The sequence below is a fragment of the Silurus aristotelis genome (genome assembly GCF_946808225.1).
Source record: "Silurus aristotelis genome assembly, chromosome: 3".
NCBI lineage: Eukaryota > Metazoa > Chordata > Actinopteri > Siluriformes > Siluridae > Silurus > Silurus aristotelis.
The window spans coordinates 16,383,502-16,400,218 of record NC_139576.1 but is presented as its reverse complement, the minus strand read 5'-3'; the positions used below and the strand labels follow the sequence as shown (position 1 = coordinate 16,400,218).

At 39.8% G+C, this 16,717-nt stretch overlaps 1 protein-coding gene across 8 annotated transcripts in view; it reads left to right on the top strand.

The window, feature by feature from the left end:
* Positions 1 to 16,717, top strand: part of lrp1bb (low density lipoprotein receptor-related protein 1Bb) — a 288,809-nt gene that overhangs the window by 168,692 nt on the left and 103,400 nt on the right. For 7 of the 8 annotated variants that reach the window (XR_014532697.1, XM_083536541.1, XM_083536542.1 and 4 more), the window contains 9 exons: positions 6,451 to 6,531; positions 6,867 to 7,037; positions 8,078 to 8,257; positions 9,098 to 9,298; positions 12,504 to 12,749; positions 13,393 to 13,590; positions 14,174 to 14,378; positions 15,451 to 15,615; positions 16,047 to 16,291. Coding sequence is in view for 7 of the 8 variants with exons in the window: in XM_083536541.1 (XP_083392667.1) it covers positions 6,451 to 6,531; positions 6,867 to 7,037; positions 8,078 to 8,257; positions 9,098 to 9,298; positions 12,504 to 12,749; positions 13,393 to 13,590; positions 14,174 to 14,378; positions 15,451 to 15,615; positions 16,047 to 16,291 (1,692 nt within the window). In the remaining variant the exon portion in view is untranslated. The remainder of the gene's footprint in view (positions 1 to 6,450; positions 6,532 to 6,866; positions 7,038 to 8,077; positions 8,258 to 9,097; positions 9,299 to 12,503; positions 12,750 to 13,392; positions 13,591 to 14,173; positions 14,379 to 15,450; positions 15,616 to 16,046; positions 16,292 to 16,717) is intronic. The other variant, XM_083536546.1, reaches the window with a different exon arrangement.

Genomic DNA, 16,717 nt, shown 5'->3' with positions numbered 1-16,717 from the left:
ACATCATTTGTGTACTTTTATCTTGCAACAGGAATAAGGCTACAGTGTATTATTTTAATGTATTTTTTTTCCTGATTTTAAAATACTGAGTGTTCAGCAGCATGAAATGGCATGAATAATTTTATCTCATTTCCTGGTTATCATGCACAAAGTGGAATATCATTACCTTGGAAGAGGTAGAAAGAAAGAGCGAGGGAGGGGGAGAGAGAGTCTATGCAGAGTTATTCAGATATGGGGATCTTAACACACTTTGTGTTTCTTTTTAATTCTTTAAGTATTGAATGTTTTTTTTTTTTTTTTTTTTCATTCAGGCTCATAGAGGGCTGCAGACTATAATGTTACAATATCAATCTTTATACCATTAAGCCTTGAATACATGTATTCCATTTGCTAATAATATGCTTAAGAATATAGTTATTTGATAGTGTCCTTCAGTAAAGGCATCAACTGCTAGATGGCTCATGAGATAAACCTCCTATCAGCTACATGAACATGGGTGATTGAACATCACCATTAAAAGTCAGGCACCTATCTGTCCTTTCTAACTGAAGAAAGAAATCATTTTTCTGAAGGGCACAGTCATTCTACATCACAGAGTACTGTAAAAAATACTACCTGAGATGACCTTTAAATGGCCTCCCTGTGCTTTTTTTATTTTTATTTTTATTTTTTTTTTACCTTAGAGGGTAAACATGCTGCTTTCTAAAATCTTCTTACCAAGTACAGCAAATTGCTTTTAGTGCAATTGTGCCTGTTACCTCTGCTGCGTCTTAAGCTGTCTGAGCACTCTCCCACACAAACTGAGTTGGTGTAAGCAGTAATTAAAGTGCATGCTTGGCTACACTTAATCATAATCAAGCCGAGCTGAAAGAAGCATATTCTCTGACACATTGTAGCCTGTGAGTTTCTACTGCCTGGTTGTAGCTTTAGCGCCATTGCTGCACTGCGGATCAAACACCTGAAGCACAATGGCTCAGGGATTCCAGCCTGATGCTTATTCATATTTTGTCACAATTCTCCAGACCTTTTGTGTCATCTAATTTTTTTGTATCGGGTGGTTCAATATTTGTGAGCCTTTGAGTGTTTTTCAGTCATTCAGACATCATGTTCTCTTTGTGTTGATTATTTGAGCTAAGCAGACAAAGCTCTTCAAAGGCGAATTTGCATTACATCTGGGATATATATACATGAGGGAAACAAGTTCAGTTAAATATAAATGATTTGAAATAATAGCCTTGCTTTGATCAATGCAACCTACCTACCTACCTACCTACCTACCTACCTACTTACTTCTTGGCCACGTCGTCACACACACAAATATTTAGTGGGAGCTTTGTTTATGGCATGCATTTGCTGTGGTATTGTTTTGATGCAATGTCGCAACATTTATTTCCACCTAGAGTTGAATACATTTCCTGCTAAGAGTCACATTTAGAATCTTTGTGATGTGCTGGAGAAGACTTAAACCAGAAGGCTTGATAATTCATTGTATTCCGGTAGCCAGCTAACCTTATTTTGTGGGCACATAACATTGACCTGACCAACTGAAGCAAACCCAGATCATAACAATGTCCTTATGGCTTATACACTAAGCACTAGGCATGATGGGTGCATCACTCCACCCACCTTTCTGCTTATTCTGATATAAACAACACTCTAAAACAGGGTGAATCTGGAATAATAGACCACATTACTTTAAAGTTCCTGCTCTTTTATGTTTCTTAGCAAAGGCTTTTTCTGGCTAGGCTCACTAATAAGTGGTTATGAAAATGTGAATGTGTATCAGAATAACAATAGTCTGGGCTTTTGAGAAGCAGTTTTTCTCAGGCTAAAGTTAAATACTATGAAAAAAAACCACCTAATTGTTTTCCAATCTTGAACTGCCCTGTTAAGTCTGTGCTGCCTAGACTCAAATTGCTGTTTTTGGATTGTTTTCTGCTAGCCCTGGGTGTAAATACTAATTCTGAGTTGCTGTACCCTTCCTGTCGCCTCTCTCATCAGCAAGGTGTCCCTCTGGAGTGTGCATGCGGAAATGTCACCCACTTGCTTTGTTCCCCCATCATTCTGTGTAAAAGCTATAGACTGTTTAGGTCAAGGGAGGAAACTTGGCCATGCTCTTTATGTGGGAGGGATGGCATACTTACTCTTCTCTGTGAATCACAGTGACATTAGCCAATCGTGGTTGTTTGTGAGCTTGTGTATGCTGAGCAGGGCAGATAGTGCCTTCATCCAAGAAGGTTTTGCAGCCCATTGACACAACATAAGCAGCAGTTCAAATAGATATGGTTGGCTGGGTATACTTTTTTTTCTGATAAAGCATGCGCTAGCCTTTGCCCTCCCTGGACGGTAGCCATCAGACGATATGGGCGAGCTGGCTGGTGGGTGGGAATTGGTAAGTGACCAAATTATGGAGTGAAAAAACTGACATGACTGGCATATGTGAAAATCCCAACAGACACCTTTCTGAAATACTCCAAAGCAATCCCATCTGGCAGCAACATGCCACTAACAGCATCACTAAGATCACATTTTTCCTTATTTTTATTTTCGATGTGAACATTAACTGAAGCTGTTGGTCTCTGACTGCATGATTGTATGCATTGTGCTGCTGACAAACTTCCTTTTTTTTTTTTTTTTGTCTGTCTTTAAAGAGTGTGCACCAGATATAATGTTACCAGATGTTATTACTGAAGCCCTGGTATAAGAAGTGGAAGTCTGGAAAAGATTTAATAAAGTTTTTGAGTTTTGAGTTTAAAATGTAAAAAATCTTTGAGTGTTACTGTACTGCAAGCTGCATTCTCAAGTAGTACATTTTTGATGTGACTGCAGCAGGACGTTTTTTTTAATTTATTTTTTTTATCTCTTTTATTCAAAATTTTTTGAAATGCATTGCCCAACCTGCAATCTTGCTGAGTTTTTTTTTTTTCTTTCCTCTGGCTCTCCTCTCTCTCTCTCTCTCTCTCTCTCTCTCTCTCTTCTCCTCTCTCTCTCTCTCTCTCTCTCTCTTCTCCTCTCTCTCTCTCTCTCTCTCTCTCTCTCTCTCTCTCTCTCTCTCTCTCTCTTCATACTCAGCTGGGCTTTTTAATGCTTTCTCTTCATGATTGTCCTGTGATTGGTTTAGAGGAGCGTGAGACACAACAATGCCCCATAAGGAATCTTTTCTCAGACAAAATAAACCTTATGGGGTCTGACTCGAGTGAGCAGTATTACATTTTCATGCTTCATATACAGACAAGTGGTATTAAAAGAAAAAGCTGGACGCTCTGTTATCCTGTTTAGGGATTTTGTTGGCATAGTTCGTGTTCATTTTTGCCTATGCTGAGCTTTCGATCATGATGATACCGGCCTCTTTTTGGCACTGTCTTGGATACTGGCACTGTCTTTATCCACATGGCACAAGGACTCTCTGAATGTTTTGATAAATATAAAAATATATATATATATTATTTGTCATTTTTGTGTATGTGGGAAGTATTGTAGAGTGACATTTATATATAAAATTCAAACTTATTTTATTAATTGCTCCTATCAGTAAATTTGGGCTAAAAGATTTTATGTGTCTTTTTTTTTTTTCCCCCATTATTATTCAGAAGTAAACATAGCAGTGTAATTAACACTAAGGATATTGTCAGTAACAAACATTAGTCATAGACCCGTTTACAGGATAAGTGGCAGATAATTACACTACTGCTATCTTACACTAAGTGGTTATGCAGTTATAGTGGAACGAAAACAAATTGCATGTATGTACAATGAAAATAGTGTTGTAAAATATACTAAAATATATTACAAAACAAATTAGTGTAGACATCCAAAGGTAAAAATCACTATAGGCTGCATGAGTGGTATAAGAGCAGCAGCATGGCGAAGGATTGCCTCAGCTGAGTGGTAACTGAATGACTGGTTTTGTGCACACTTCTCATTGAAAACGCGAGTCATGCTCTGTGGTTATACTGTACAGATAAACAAGCGGATGCCGACTAATTACCGAAGTGTTCATTATCTACAGTGTCAGACTGGTGATATGTCTGGGTAAATGGTATGCCACAGAGTCCAAAGCACCCAGCAGTGAGACACAGTGTTTACATGTCAGCTTGTGCACTCAAATTAAAAACACATCACTTTGACAGCTTGTTATGGATTTCTTGTCTTCGTTATAAAACTTTATTTTGGCTCTTCAAACCAGAATGTAAATAGCATGCCGTAATTTTTCATATTTTTTTTCTTCCTTTGATGTTTTACAATGACATCTATCTATCTATCTATCTATCTATCTGTCTGTCTGTCTGTCTGTCTGTCTGTCTGTCTGTCTGTCTGTCTGTCTGTCTGTCTGTCTGTCTGTCTCCAGTACCATTCAAAAGTTATTAAGTAACCCAGAATATGTTTTATATTTTCGATTCTTTAATGTACCGTATTTTTCGGAATATAAGCCGCTACTTTTTTCCCACGTTTTGAACCCCGCGGCTTAAACAACGAAGCGGCTTATTTATGAATTTTTCCTGGGTTTTTTCCGGTTTCACAAACTTCAAGCCAAAAAACTGAACCCCATAACATTAGACCAATGAAATTTCCGAATGGAAACGGAAAAAAACGCACCTCACCTGTGTTCTGAGCTGCACGGCATCGTGAGAAAAAACTTCCATCGGGTGATTTTAAAACGCACGACGAGGCCAAAAGATAAACTCCCAAAAGAAATAGTTGTGAAGGGAAGGAGGAAGACAGTGAACAATGACTTTCTTGGTCGGCTACTGTTTAGATACAAGACGTTGTAACGTGCTGAGTCTGGGTGAAGGGAGAGTTTACTAACTCCAGTTGCAACAGAAATCATATAAGCACAGACAGGTTTCCAAAACGCGTGCTTTTTTATTATTTTTGGCAACAGCGTTACGGGTTAGTCAAAGAAACTTAGAAATGAGCATCAGAAAATAATAAGGACATATTCCTCGTCTTGAACACACGCAGTAATACTGGAAAAATGCAATGGCAGGCTATTCCCAAAATACCCCTATGCTCCTAAAGGAAGCACAACATATTTCACCCATTACACCGTGTGTAACCTGTCTTTCGTTAAAGCCTGTGTAAAGTACATTAGTGTAGACACCTGCAGCTTATAGACAGGTGCGGCTTATTTATGTTAAAAATAAAAATATTTGTAAAATTCAGTGGGTGCGGCTTATATATGGGTGCGCTTTATAGTCCGGAAATTACAGTAGTCACCTTTTGTATTGATGACAGCTTTGCACACTTTTGCATTCTCTTAGTCAGCCTCCTAAGGTAGTCACCTGGAATGGTTTTCCAACAATCTTGAGAAGTTCCCAGAGGTGTTGAGTGCTTGTTGGCTGCTTTACCTTTATTCTCCGGTTCAATTCATCCAAAACCATCTAAACTGGATTTAGATCATGCGATTGTGGAGGCCAGGTTATTTGATGCAGCTCTCCATCACTCTCCTTCTTAGACAAATAACTCTTATATAACCTAGAGGTGTGTTTGGGGGTCATTGTCCTGTTGGAAAACAAATTGTAGTCCCATTAAGTGCAAAACAGATAGAATGGCATGCAAAATGCTGTGTTAGGCATGCTGGTTAAGTGTGCCTTACACTTCCTTTCTTGCCTCACTTTCAGTTTGCCAAGCTGTCATCAATGCAAAAGGTGACTACATTGAAGAATCGAAAATATAAAACGTTATTTCACTTGTTTTTGTTTACTACATAATTCCTACATAATAAAATAATAAATAAAAACAAAAAAAAACAATGAAGGAGAAGGCATGTCCAAACCCTTGCCTGGTTCTGCACCAGTATATATATACATATCTAAACATCCGTAGATGCTCCCTGATATCTGTTGCCTTGATATTGCCTTTAGGCACCTTCTTATTGCCTCAGACTATTTTCCACAGCCTCTGTGTGCTCTGTTTTTTCCAGTTTTTCAGGACTTATTTTTCATTAACCTCAAAAAGAAAACACCAATAATTCACTTTGACATTTTGCATGACCTTTAGGGTGCACATAGCTTACTGTAAAAAAAAATAAAGGAAAGAAAAGAAAGAAAGAAAAAGAAAAAAAAAAAAATGACTGCAGATGACCGCTAGTTGTTTTGGGTTTTTTTGTGTGTTTTTTTTCCTTTTCCTGTTTACCCCCACCACCGCATTTCTTTTTTTTTTTTTTTTTTACAGGAATGTAGGAAAAGCTATAGCAAAAGTCCATCTCCCTATATTAATACAGATTTACTGAGCATGAAAGCAAAAAAAAACATTGAATTTAATCTATTAGCATGACAGTGCAATCAATGTCATGCTGAACTTCTTTTGCAATATTTCAAAAGTAAATGCAAAATGAAAAATTGTCTTTCTGCTCCAGTGCATCAAAGAGACAGTGATATATTGGGTTGTGTTTGGAGTTTCGGAGTCTTTGGATTGCTCAGTCCCCATGGTCTTCCTGTCTGCCCACAGCCTTTCCTACATGTGAGCCGCTTACCCAGTTTAGCTGTGCAAATGGAAGGTGTGTCAGTATCAAGTGGCGCTGTGATTCGGGTGAGTGACACATGACATTCTGCAGTTAAATAATAAACAAAGTACAAAGTATAGCAGCCTTGGTGTAGTGGAATTTTGTTTTAATCAATGCTCATTTAAACTACTTGATTCTTTTGGATGCCAATAACTGAATTGAGTATGATTCAAACTCCTTTGAAGCCAATTGAAATTAGATTCTTAGAACTCTATTGTTGTAATTTCTTTTCTGGATTGAAGGTTAGCATCATATATGAAAGTGATATTTTAAAGGTCACAGACTCTGATCTCCATGGCCATATTTTATAATCAGTTCCAGTTCCTGTTTTTGTTCTTTTGTGTGTCTCTTTTGTGAGTAGATGATGACTGTGGGGATAACAGTGATGAGGAACTGTGCACCCATGCCTGCTCCACTGGACAGTTCCAGTGTTTCACTGGCAGGTGTATCCCTGAACACTGGGCCTGTGATGGTGACAACGACTGCGGTGACTTTAGCGATGAAAACGTGACCTGTGGAGGCTCTGGTGCTGGTAAGGCACTGTTCCCTTAAGTAGCTTGCCTCATGTGACTTCTCTCTACTCCCTGACATTATAAATGTGTATGCTCTGCATTATCCTTTAATGAGCGTGAGCACTAAACATAGATGGAGCTTTATTCACAGATTTTTAAACATGAATGATTGGCTTAACAAGCCTATGAAACATTTCATTACTACAGCATCTGCGTAAAACAGCTGATTAGCAAACGAACATGAAGAGCAGGAAGATAACCATCAAGTCAGCTGCTCATAATTGGCTTAGTGCAATGTCCCCAATTTGCTGAACATAAGTTTAAAACTTTCTCCCTCTCTCCCAATACTCAGCAGATCTGATGTTATCTGCGCTCACTGGAGAATGGCCCTGCAGATTTGAATCTTTTAATCTCTTGTAATTACCCCTGAAAGCTGAGATTGGACAGCGCAATGCTTTCAGCTCACTAGCTTGTCACAGAAATGAGGAAGTCATTCATCAAATCGGCTCCTGAAGAAGGCCTTTAGCCTCCCGCTTCCTCAAGGGGCTGCCCAGTTTACACTTTCTCATTCAAGGGCCCTGATCAGTGTGTAGCGCTTAATCTGGATGTGTGAAGTGCTGGTCAAGCCATAAACAAATCCTCCTCCCACCGCCAGACCCTTAAGTTTAACTTTCATTGAAAGACAATTAAGGAGCTGCATCATGCAAGATGTTGTTCAGTAATTAGCTTGCTAAATGTTTAAACACACTTCAGCAAAGGTTTATTCAGCACCTGTTGATTATCTGTGATGGAAAACCTGCTAAAAACAATCCTCAAATGAGATCTTTGTTGATGGAATTTATTTCGTTAATTGGATTAGTTCTTCAATAGAACACAATTACAAATTCTCCTAGTTGACTATAGCATTTAATGATATAAACACTGCTAGAAAACAATAGTATGTTCTTTGCAGAGCCATTCAATGAATGCAGTAATTGTATGCAATATTTTTGCACTGGCATGTAAAGAGTGTAAATTATTATTATAAAACAACAGTGTATTGTGTATAATATTTCTTCAGTATTGCCCCCTGTGGAATGCAGCAGTGAGGAGTTTCACTGCCGTGCTGATGGCACATGTATTCCTGAGCGCTGGCGCTGTGATGGGGACAAAGATTGTGAGGACAGCAGCGACGAGAGCAATTGTCAAGGCATGAAGAGGATGTGCGACCCCCAAGCCAAGTTTACTTGCAAAAGCTCAGGTCAGTACAAGTGTTAGTAAGGAAAGAGAGAGTCTGTGACCTTTTACCGGTGCAGTACTCCAGACAGCTTCTTCTGCAGAAGAAAGAGTCATTCTGGATGCTGTGTTCAGCACATTTTCTCTGTAGGCAAAAAAGTGAGAAAATACTTAGTCTCAAATAAGGCTAAGCCTAAATTAAAGTTTTTTTTTATTTTTTATCTGTTTATATGTATCTATCTATCTATCGGCTCTGGAACTTGGTATGCATAGCAAGGCAGTTTGCCGACTCTGTGTTCAAAGAAAATTAGTCGCAGTGAGACTGTTTGATATTCCTCTTCATGACTGTTGCTTCAAAAACAGACATCAGTGAACAGCATGATAAAAGAACATAACTCATTAAGTGTTTTGTTCTTTTCTATTCTGATTGCCGGCATGCTAATGTACAACACTATGTCTAGAACACTGGAACAGTAACAGATTAATTGTGCTGCAGATCTGTTAAAAGCTCTGGTATAGGCATGGAAACCATTCTAAAAGGATCATAACAACAAGCATCTTTAACAGCACCAAACTAGCAATACCAAACTGAATTGTTTTATCTAATTATACAGCTGTCTGTGTGGACTGTTTCGATTTCTGTTTGTTTTTTTGTTTATGTTGGAACTGTTATCACTGAGATAGAAAGATCAATTTGGAATAATTAATCTTACTGTTATGTTCAGGCTTTTTTTTTTTTAAGGATGCTTTCTCTGTATTCACCATCACATCCTTTTATTTCTTTTGGGAATATCAATATGCTTACTTGAAAATACCCAATTAGATTTGACAGCTTGATGTGCATATTTTTGGGTTTCGCCTCTAGGGAAATGCATCAGTAAGAGCTGGGTTTGTGATGGTGACAACGACTGTGAGGATCGCTCAGACGAGGATTCGTGCACCGCATCCATGTGTGACCCTCCTACACAACCCTGTGCCAATGACACATCCACCTGCCTACACCCTCACCAGATCTGTGACGGGAGGAAAGATTGTGCCGACCAATCAGATGAAGGCCACTTTTGTGGTGAGTGTATGTGAGCCTTTCAATTTAAAAAGCCTTTGGAATGCTGCATGCTTTAGCATTGTTTTTGTCTCTGCAAGACCACTATAAATCGACTGTGGGGTCCTAACTGTCAAATAAACTAGTGCAGTATTACATGTCATTCCTTACTAGACTCTCCAGTGAAGTTTGGTCGAATCACCTTTGCTGTCTTTTTGATTTTTTATAGCTTTAACAAATATAATGTATCAGTGGATGAATTGCAGCACTATCAAAACCCTTTATTTATGTCTCTGTAACTTGGGAAGATCTTTCACTAGGTTCCAAGGAGTTAACAGATTCATTATATGTTATATCAGTACACACTGGTGCTTTTCAGATCGTATCTGACATTACAACAACAATAATGACTAGATAGATAGAAATACACATGGGTAAGGTGTGTGTGACAGAACTGATAAACACTGGAGCAAATTAGTGTGTATTGTGTTTACCACCTAATGGCTTAACAGACCCTGAAGATACTCTATTCATGTTAGCACACAATATCCTGAAGGGTTTTTTCAGTACTGTATTACATTCTGTCCTTGAGCAAAGTGTTACATGTTTAAAATGTGACCCTTGTGTGCAGCCTGACTGAAGCGACCTTTGATGATGTGTTTGCTTCAGTAGCCATCACTGTGGAAATCATCTCAGGAGAATTGGCAATGTGTAATCCTTTAGAGCAGGACAAGATAAGCATTTTGGTATATTTAAGCTCGTTGTCTTGCTGTTGCCCAGGGGAGACTACCGGCCTTGCGCTGGAACAAGGTGCACTGCTAGTCTGAAAGGACCCACCATGGCTCAGCCATCTCTTTGCCAATTATATAAGACAGTGTTAGCTTGAGGGGCTGTTTGATTTGAGCCAGTACAGCTAGCCTGTTTCCTACTATATCCTTGGGGAAGAAAGGGTTCTGCTCCTTCGTGAATTTCACGGCCCCCCTACAGACTAAATTAAATCCTTGTCAGTGCTGAGGGGATCATCTTAATCACTAAAACCAATGAGTCCTTGGAACAATGTCATTTTGCCCAGCTTTTAAATCTTGGTTTCCTTTCTTTAAACAAGGACATGAGAAAGAAAGAGGTTTTCATTAAAAAGGAGAGGTATGAGAAAGTGTGTAGGTTTTGTACAACTCTGAAAAGAGATACAGTGTCTCAGTTTCTGTTTTTACTTAGCTTGAAGCACTATAAGGAAAAAAGATATCTTCTACTCAGACAAGGTTCATTTTGTTTGCTGTGCTCACTGCACAAAGCCAGTTTCTTTAATGTAATATTGCAGCCGCCTCATTTCTTAGATCGCGCCTGACTTTTCATAATGCTGTACTGTCACACTTAGCTAGTAATGTCCATTAGCTCGGTATAATTAAAATGTAAAAAATGTACCTTTTCTTGTTTGATAAGAACCCATTTATCTCTAGTTTATGTTGTGTTGCTACATGCATATGGAGCATTTATTCTGCATTTCAGTTGTTTGCATGAGCAAAGCAGCATGGGCTGTTATTTAGCGCCGTCCAGAATTCTGTAATGCATTAACATTTACTATTATTTTTTCTCCTTCAGTTTATTTTAGTTCATACAGTTTTAGCCAATTACCAGACTTTAACCATGGAAAAATGTCCAATTATTATCAATTTAATTCCCCTTCAGGACTATTTATGTGTGAAGTGGGAAACTGCAGGCAAAAATAAGCTACTTCATTATGTCGATAATATCACAAACAACCCAATCAAGTTGGGAAAAGAGGCAAATAATATTGAGAAACTTCATTTATAAGATGTACATGAGGTTGTAAGAAAAATGGCAGGAAAAAAATGTATGGGGAGCCCATCAGCTATAAGTAATTTGCTATGCAATAAGGAAAAGCAAAGGAAAAGGCATGTGAGCAGCTGTATGAGAAGCTGGACATTAAGGAAGGAGAGAAGGATTTGTACTGATTGGCCAGGCAGAGAAATCAAGCTGAAAAGGATCTGCCACAAGTCAGAGCAATAAAGGATGTAGATGGAAATGTGTTGACTAGTGAGGAGAGTGTGTTGAGAAGGTGGAGGGAGTATTTTGAGCAGCTGATGAATCAGGAAAATGAGATAGAGAGAAGGTTGGATGATGTGAAGATGGTGAAGCAGGAAGTGGATAGGATTAGTAAGGAGGAAGTGAGAGCAGCGATTAAGTGGATGAAGAGTGGTTCTGATTCAAGGTGAAGGTTGGACTGCATCAAAGATCGGCTCTGAGCCCTTTGCTGTTTGCAGTGGTGATGGACAGGTTGACGGACGAGGTCAGACAGCAGTCTCCGTGGACTATGATGTTTAATATTGTGATTTGTGGTGAGAGTAGGGAGCAGGTTGAGAAGAGCCTGGAGAGGTAGAGGTATGCGCTGGAGAGAAGGGGAGTGAAAGTCAGTAGGAGTAAGACAGAGTACATGTGTGTGAATGAGAGAGAGAGGGCAGTGGAGTGGTGCAGTAGCAGAGAGAAGAGGTGGAGAAGGTGGAGGAGTTCAGGTACCTGGGGTCAACAGTGCAAAGTAATGGAGAGTGTGTTAGGGAAGTGAAGAAAAGAGTGCAGGCAGGGTGGAGTGGGTGGAAGTGTGGCAGGAGTGATTTGTGATAAAAGGGTATCTGCAATAGTGAAAGGGAAAGTTTATAGGACTGTGGTGAGACCTGAGATGTTGTATGGTTTAGAGGCAGTGTCATTGACTAATAGACAGGAGGCGGAGCTGAAGGTGACAGAGCTGAAGATGCTGAGATTTTTATTGCGAGTGACGACGATGGACAGGATTAGAAATGAGGATGTTTTAGAGACAACGTGAGGGAGGCACAATTGAGATGGTTCGGACATGTGCAGAGGAGGGACATGTGCAGATGGGGTATTTTGGAATGCTGAGAATGCTTAGGATGGAACCTCAAGGAAGGAGGAAAAGAGGAAGGCCAAGGAGGAATGCAGGTAGTTGGTTTGAAAGAGGCAGATGTAGAGGACAGAGTAGTATGTAGACAGATGATCCACTGTGGTGACCCCTAACGGGTGAAGCCGGAAAAAGAAGAAGATTAATGAAAAGTATTTAATACACTATTATTATTGTCTGCTTCCCTCATTGTTTTGCTGATTGGATAGCCGATCGGTTGATTGTTTTAATTACTTACTAACTTGCTTGCTTACCCTTTCCATTAAGCAGTGTTTTCTCCCCCTTATGCTTCCTTAGACAAATGCTTACAGGCGAATGGGGGCTGCAGTCATCAGTGTAGTGTGGCTCCCAGCAGAGGGGTGGTATGTTCCTGCCCCACTGGTCTCCACCTGGCAGCAGACAATAAGACCTGTGAAGCTGTGAACTACTGCACCCGACACCTAAAGTGCAGTCAGAGATGTGAGCAGTACAAAACCACAGTCAAGTGCTCCTGTTATCCCGGCTGGGGGCTTAATCCCGATGGCGAGAGCTGTCATAGCACTGGTACTTTCACAGTTTGTGCACATTTTCCATTCAAATGTTTATTGTGTCATAAACGGGATGAATTTGGAGGCAAATCAAATTGCAATGTAAATAAATGATGTAAACAGAGTTCCTGTAAAATGTAATGCCTACTTGATTCATCTGGACAGCTGGCTATTTTTATTCTACGCAGAGCCACAAAGTTACTAGCACAAATCCTGTAGCATAAATCCACCTAAGCTACACATTTTACCTAATATTCCAATATGATATCATGTCTGTTAATGAATTCATACCTGAGTTATGGGCATTCGGAGCTTTATGCAGTGGATGTGCTCAGTGTGCAAAGCAATAAAAGGAGCAATAATCCAATGACAGCAGGATACACAATCATGGGGTTTCCAGTGAGAAGCTAATGTCTTTACAGCAGCATGCCTGCCAAACACTTTTAGATTGTCTGAGGCAATCAAATTTGGGTCATTAGCTGGCGGACGACAATGAGCATCTGCGTGATATACTGTGGGTCGAGCCCAAGAAGCATATGCAGAAAAGAGTTTGGCTCTTATTACATAAAACCATGACATTCATTACCATTTATCATTGTCCAACTGTGATTTAGGGAAATGGGTTTTAGCTGTGTACATGTCGCTTTCCACACTGTCAGATCCCTTTGAAGCCTTCATTATCTTTTCCATCCGGCACGAGATCAGAAGGATCGACCTTCACAAGCGTGACTACAGTCTGCTAGTGCCTGGGCTCAGGAACACCATCGCTCTGGACTTCCACTTCAATCACAGCCTGCTTTACTGGACCGATGTGGTGGAGGACAAGATCTACAGGGGAAAGCTCTCAGAGACTGGAGGTACATGCCCAGTCCCACAGCCAGAATGAAATACCTTGGTGTCCACCTATTTTATGAAAGTAGAATGTGTTTTTTTCTTATGGTTATCACTATTATTAGAGACATTTTTCAAGGCCTATTGTGATAGAAATTGGGCTGCTTTTAAGGGACCCACAAAAAATTGGGACGGGAATGATGAATGCTGCTAGTTCTCTGGGTGGCCATTTAGAAATCTGCACCCCTGCTGTATTTATCACACTAGCCTGTGTGTTTCTCTATGTGACCTGATGCCTGAATCCATAGCCCCGCTACGGCTATTGCTTACTCTTTGTTTAGCATTTCATAAAGCTCTATGCAGCCAAGGATAATTACAAACAGCTGGATTATAGACAGCCTGGGAGAGGCTTTAATGTTTAATAGAAAGCATTGAGGAAGCTTCCTTCTGTTTGTAACGTCAATTTGCTCCCCTCCTGAGCTTGCCATTTTCTCCTGAAAGCATTTTGGGGAAAATGAAGGCACAAAAGGTGGAATGCTTCCATACGATTAATTCTACACCGTCTCTGTTTGCCTTTTGCTAGTGATGATGGTGTGATTGCTGTTGCAGGTGTTACTGGGATTGAAGTAGTGGTTCAGCATGGTTTGGCCACTCCTGAGGGACTGGCGGTGGATTGGATTGCAGGAAACCTTTACTGGATTGACAGTAACCTGGATCAGATTGAGGTGGCGAAGCTGAATGGAGGAATGAGAACAACGCTGATTGCAGGGGGGATGGAGCACCCTCGTGCTCTTGCTCTGGATCCAGGCCAAGGGTTAGTATTAGTCCAATAAAAGGAGCCAAGAGTATTTTATTTTCCTTTAAATGAGGACATATAGTCTATAGTTCAATTTGATAATAGTCAAATAGCTCTAGAGAGTCATAGCAAGAAAGTGGAAAAATCATTAAAGTTTTATGTAATTTTTTCTAAATGAAAGTAAATTATGCAACCGTTTTCAATAAGAAAGCACATTCCTACGAGATATTCTGACATATATATTTTTAATAACGTCAAGGAAAATTTATTTTGTCATGTTATGGTTTCTTTTTAGATTTCTTTGTGCTCCTTTTTTTTAACATTTATTTATTTATTTATTTATTTTTAATTCTAACTGTCTGTTTTGATTCTCAGTCCCAATCTCACACGGCACCATGTGGGAAGGAGGAAGCCTCGAGTATGACAACATGAGCTCAAAATAGTCACAGGCTGATCCCAGTAGCCTTTAGTGCTCAGAGAATGCTTGTTGGCACTAAAAATGAAGTGAACATAGTCTGGTGGCTTATGTTGCCCGTTTCAGGCATTGGAAATAATTCCTATTAAGTGCCATGGGCATCACTGAGAGGACAGACACAGTATCTCTGCTCACAAGCTGTAGCTAATGTTGGCACATAGTTGGTGACACACTGTAAACGGTCTCACTGGAGGCTGAAGTGAGATTTTGAAATAATAAAGTCTCACAGATTTTGCAGTCCACCAGCTTGCCACTTGTTAAAAAAAATTACCAAATGTATAATGTTTTTGGACCGAGGTATTGGAATAAAGGGATTATTATTAAATAAAAAACCTATGTGGTTATTTTCTATTTATTATGATCCATGAGGCAGTATGTTTGTTAATTGGTGATTAATATTGCCTTTTTATCACAGCTATATTAACAGTGTTTGAAAGTTTACTTATTTATAGCACTTAGAACAGCACTCAAATAAAACATCATCAGATGAGTGCAGTGAACATATTTGGCTGTAAATTTGCCCTGCAGTGTGTGCTCTCTGGATTAGTGAATCTCTGCTCTGCTGTTGTCAACAATGGGGGAAATAATTAATTATGCGGTTATGTTGCATTGCAGGATTGTTTTCTGGACAGACTGGGATGCAAACTTTCCAAGGATTGAGGCTGCATCGATGAGTGGAAGTGGAAGGCATGTAGTGTTCAAGGATATGGAGATAGGAGCCTGGCCAAACGGGCTAACACTGGACCACCTGGAGAGGCGTATAATATGGACAGATGCTCGGTAGGCAGGGATATGGGGATGATATAAGTGCAAGGCTATGTAAGGCCTAATCATTTAGGCAGACAGAGAAGTTGGAAAAAAAACAATAAAGCTCCTGTTATTAGACAAAATCAATGTGCGACAGCAACACACAGTCTTGCACACGTATTTCTCGTTCTCTGTCCTTCTTTCTCTTGTTCTCTCTCTCACACACATACACATACATAAACGCACACACTTTACCAACAAGGCTGCAGAAAAAAAAAAATGACTACATAGTGCAACTTTCATCTGTCTTTCACTTGCAGTCACTAGTCTGACAAAGTGTGAGTGCTTGTAGAGGAAGTCCCGCAGGACATCTATCAGCTGTATCACACCTTGTCAACAGTGGCAGTTCCAAACTGCTGTGGGTGTGAGAAGCCCTCACAAGGTTTTCCTTGTCTCTTCAACAGCTCAGATGCTATTTACTCAGCCTTGTACGATGGCACAGAGGTCATCGAGATCCTAAGGGGGCACGAGTATCTCTCACACCCTTTCGCAGTGTCAGTCTTTGGAGGTAGTGTATACTGGACTGACTGGAGGACCAATACTCTGGCAAAGGCTAATAAATGGACAGGACACAACGTCACAGTCATACAGAAGACCAGTGCACAGCCGTTTGACCTCCAGATTTACCATCCGAGCAGACAACCACAGAGTAAGTATTTTGCTTCTATTTCATACACCAGGAAGGTTGTAATGCAGTATGATTGTCTGTTGCTCATCTGCCATCAGGAATAGCCATATGTTCTTATTATATATTTCATACTACTCTTGGGTTCAGATGCCTAACTTATGGGATAGGCAGAGCATTTGATATGTTTTATTCACATTTATGATCTCAATCATCAGAATCTTTACGAGTGCATTCTGACTGGCTCTCTGATCTTTGTGTAGCTGTCATTGGAAAAATTGTTGTTTTTTTTAGCTTTTTTGGAGCAAGATCTATTGTCAGTGGAATCCTGTAGTTAATAAAAAAGCAGTTTTCTGAAAAGTAAGCAAGGTAATTGTTTGCCGAGAGGCTATACTAAAATTTCGAGGTCTTTAAAGTGAATAAGAGAAGACTTGGCTTGTGAGACTTGCG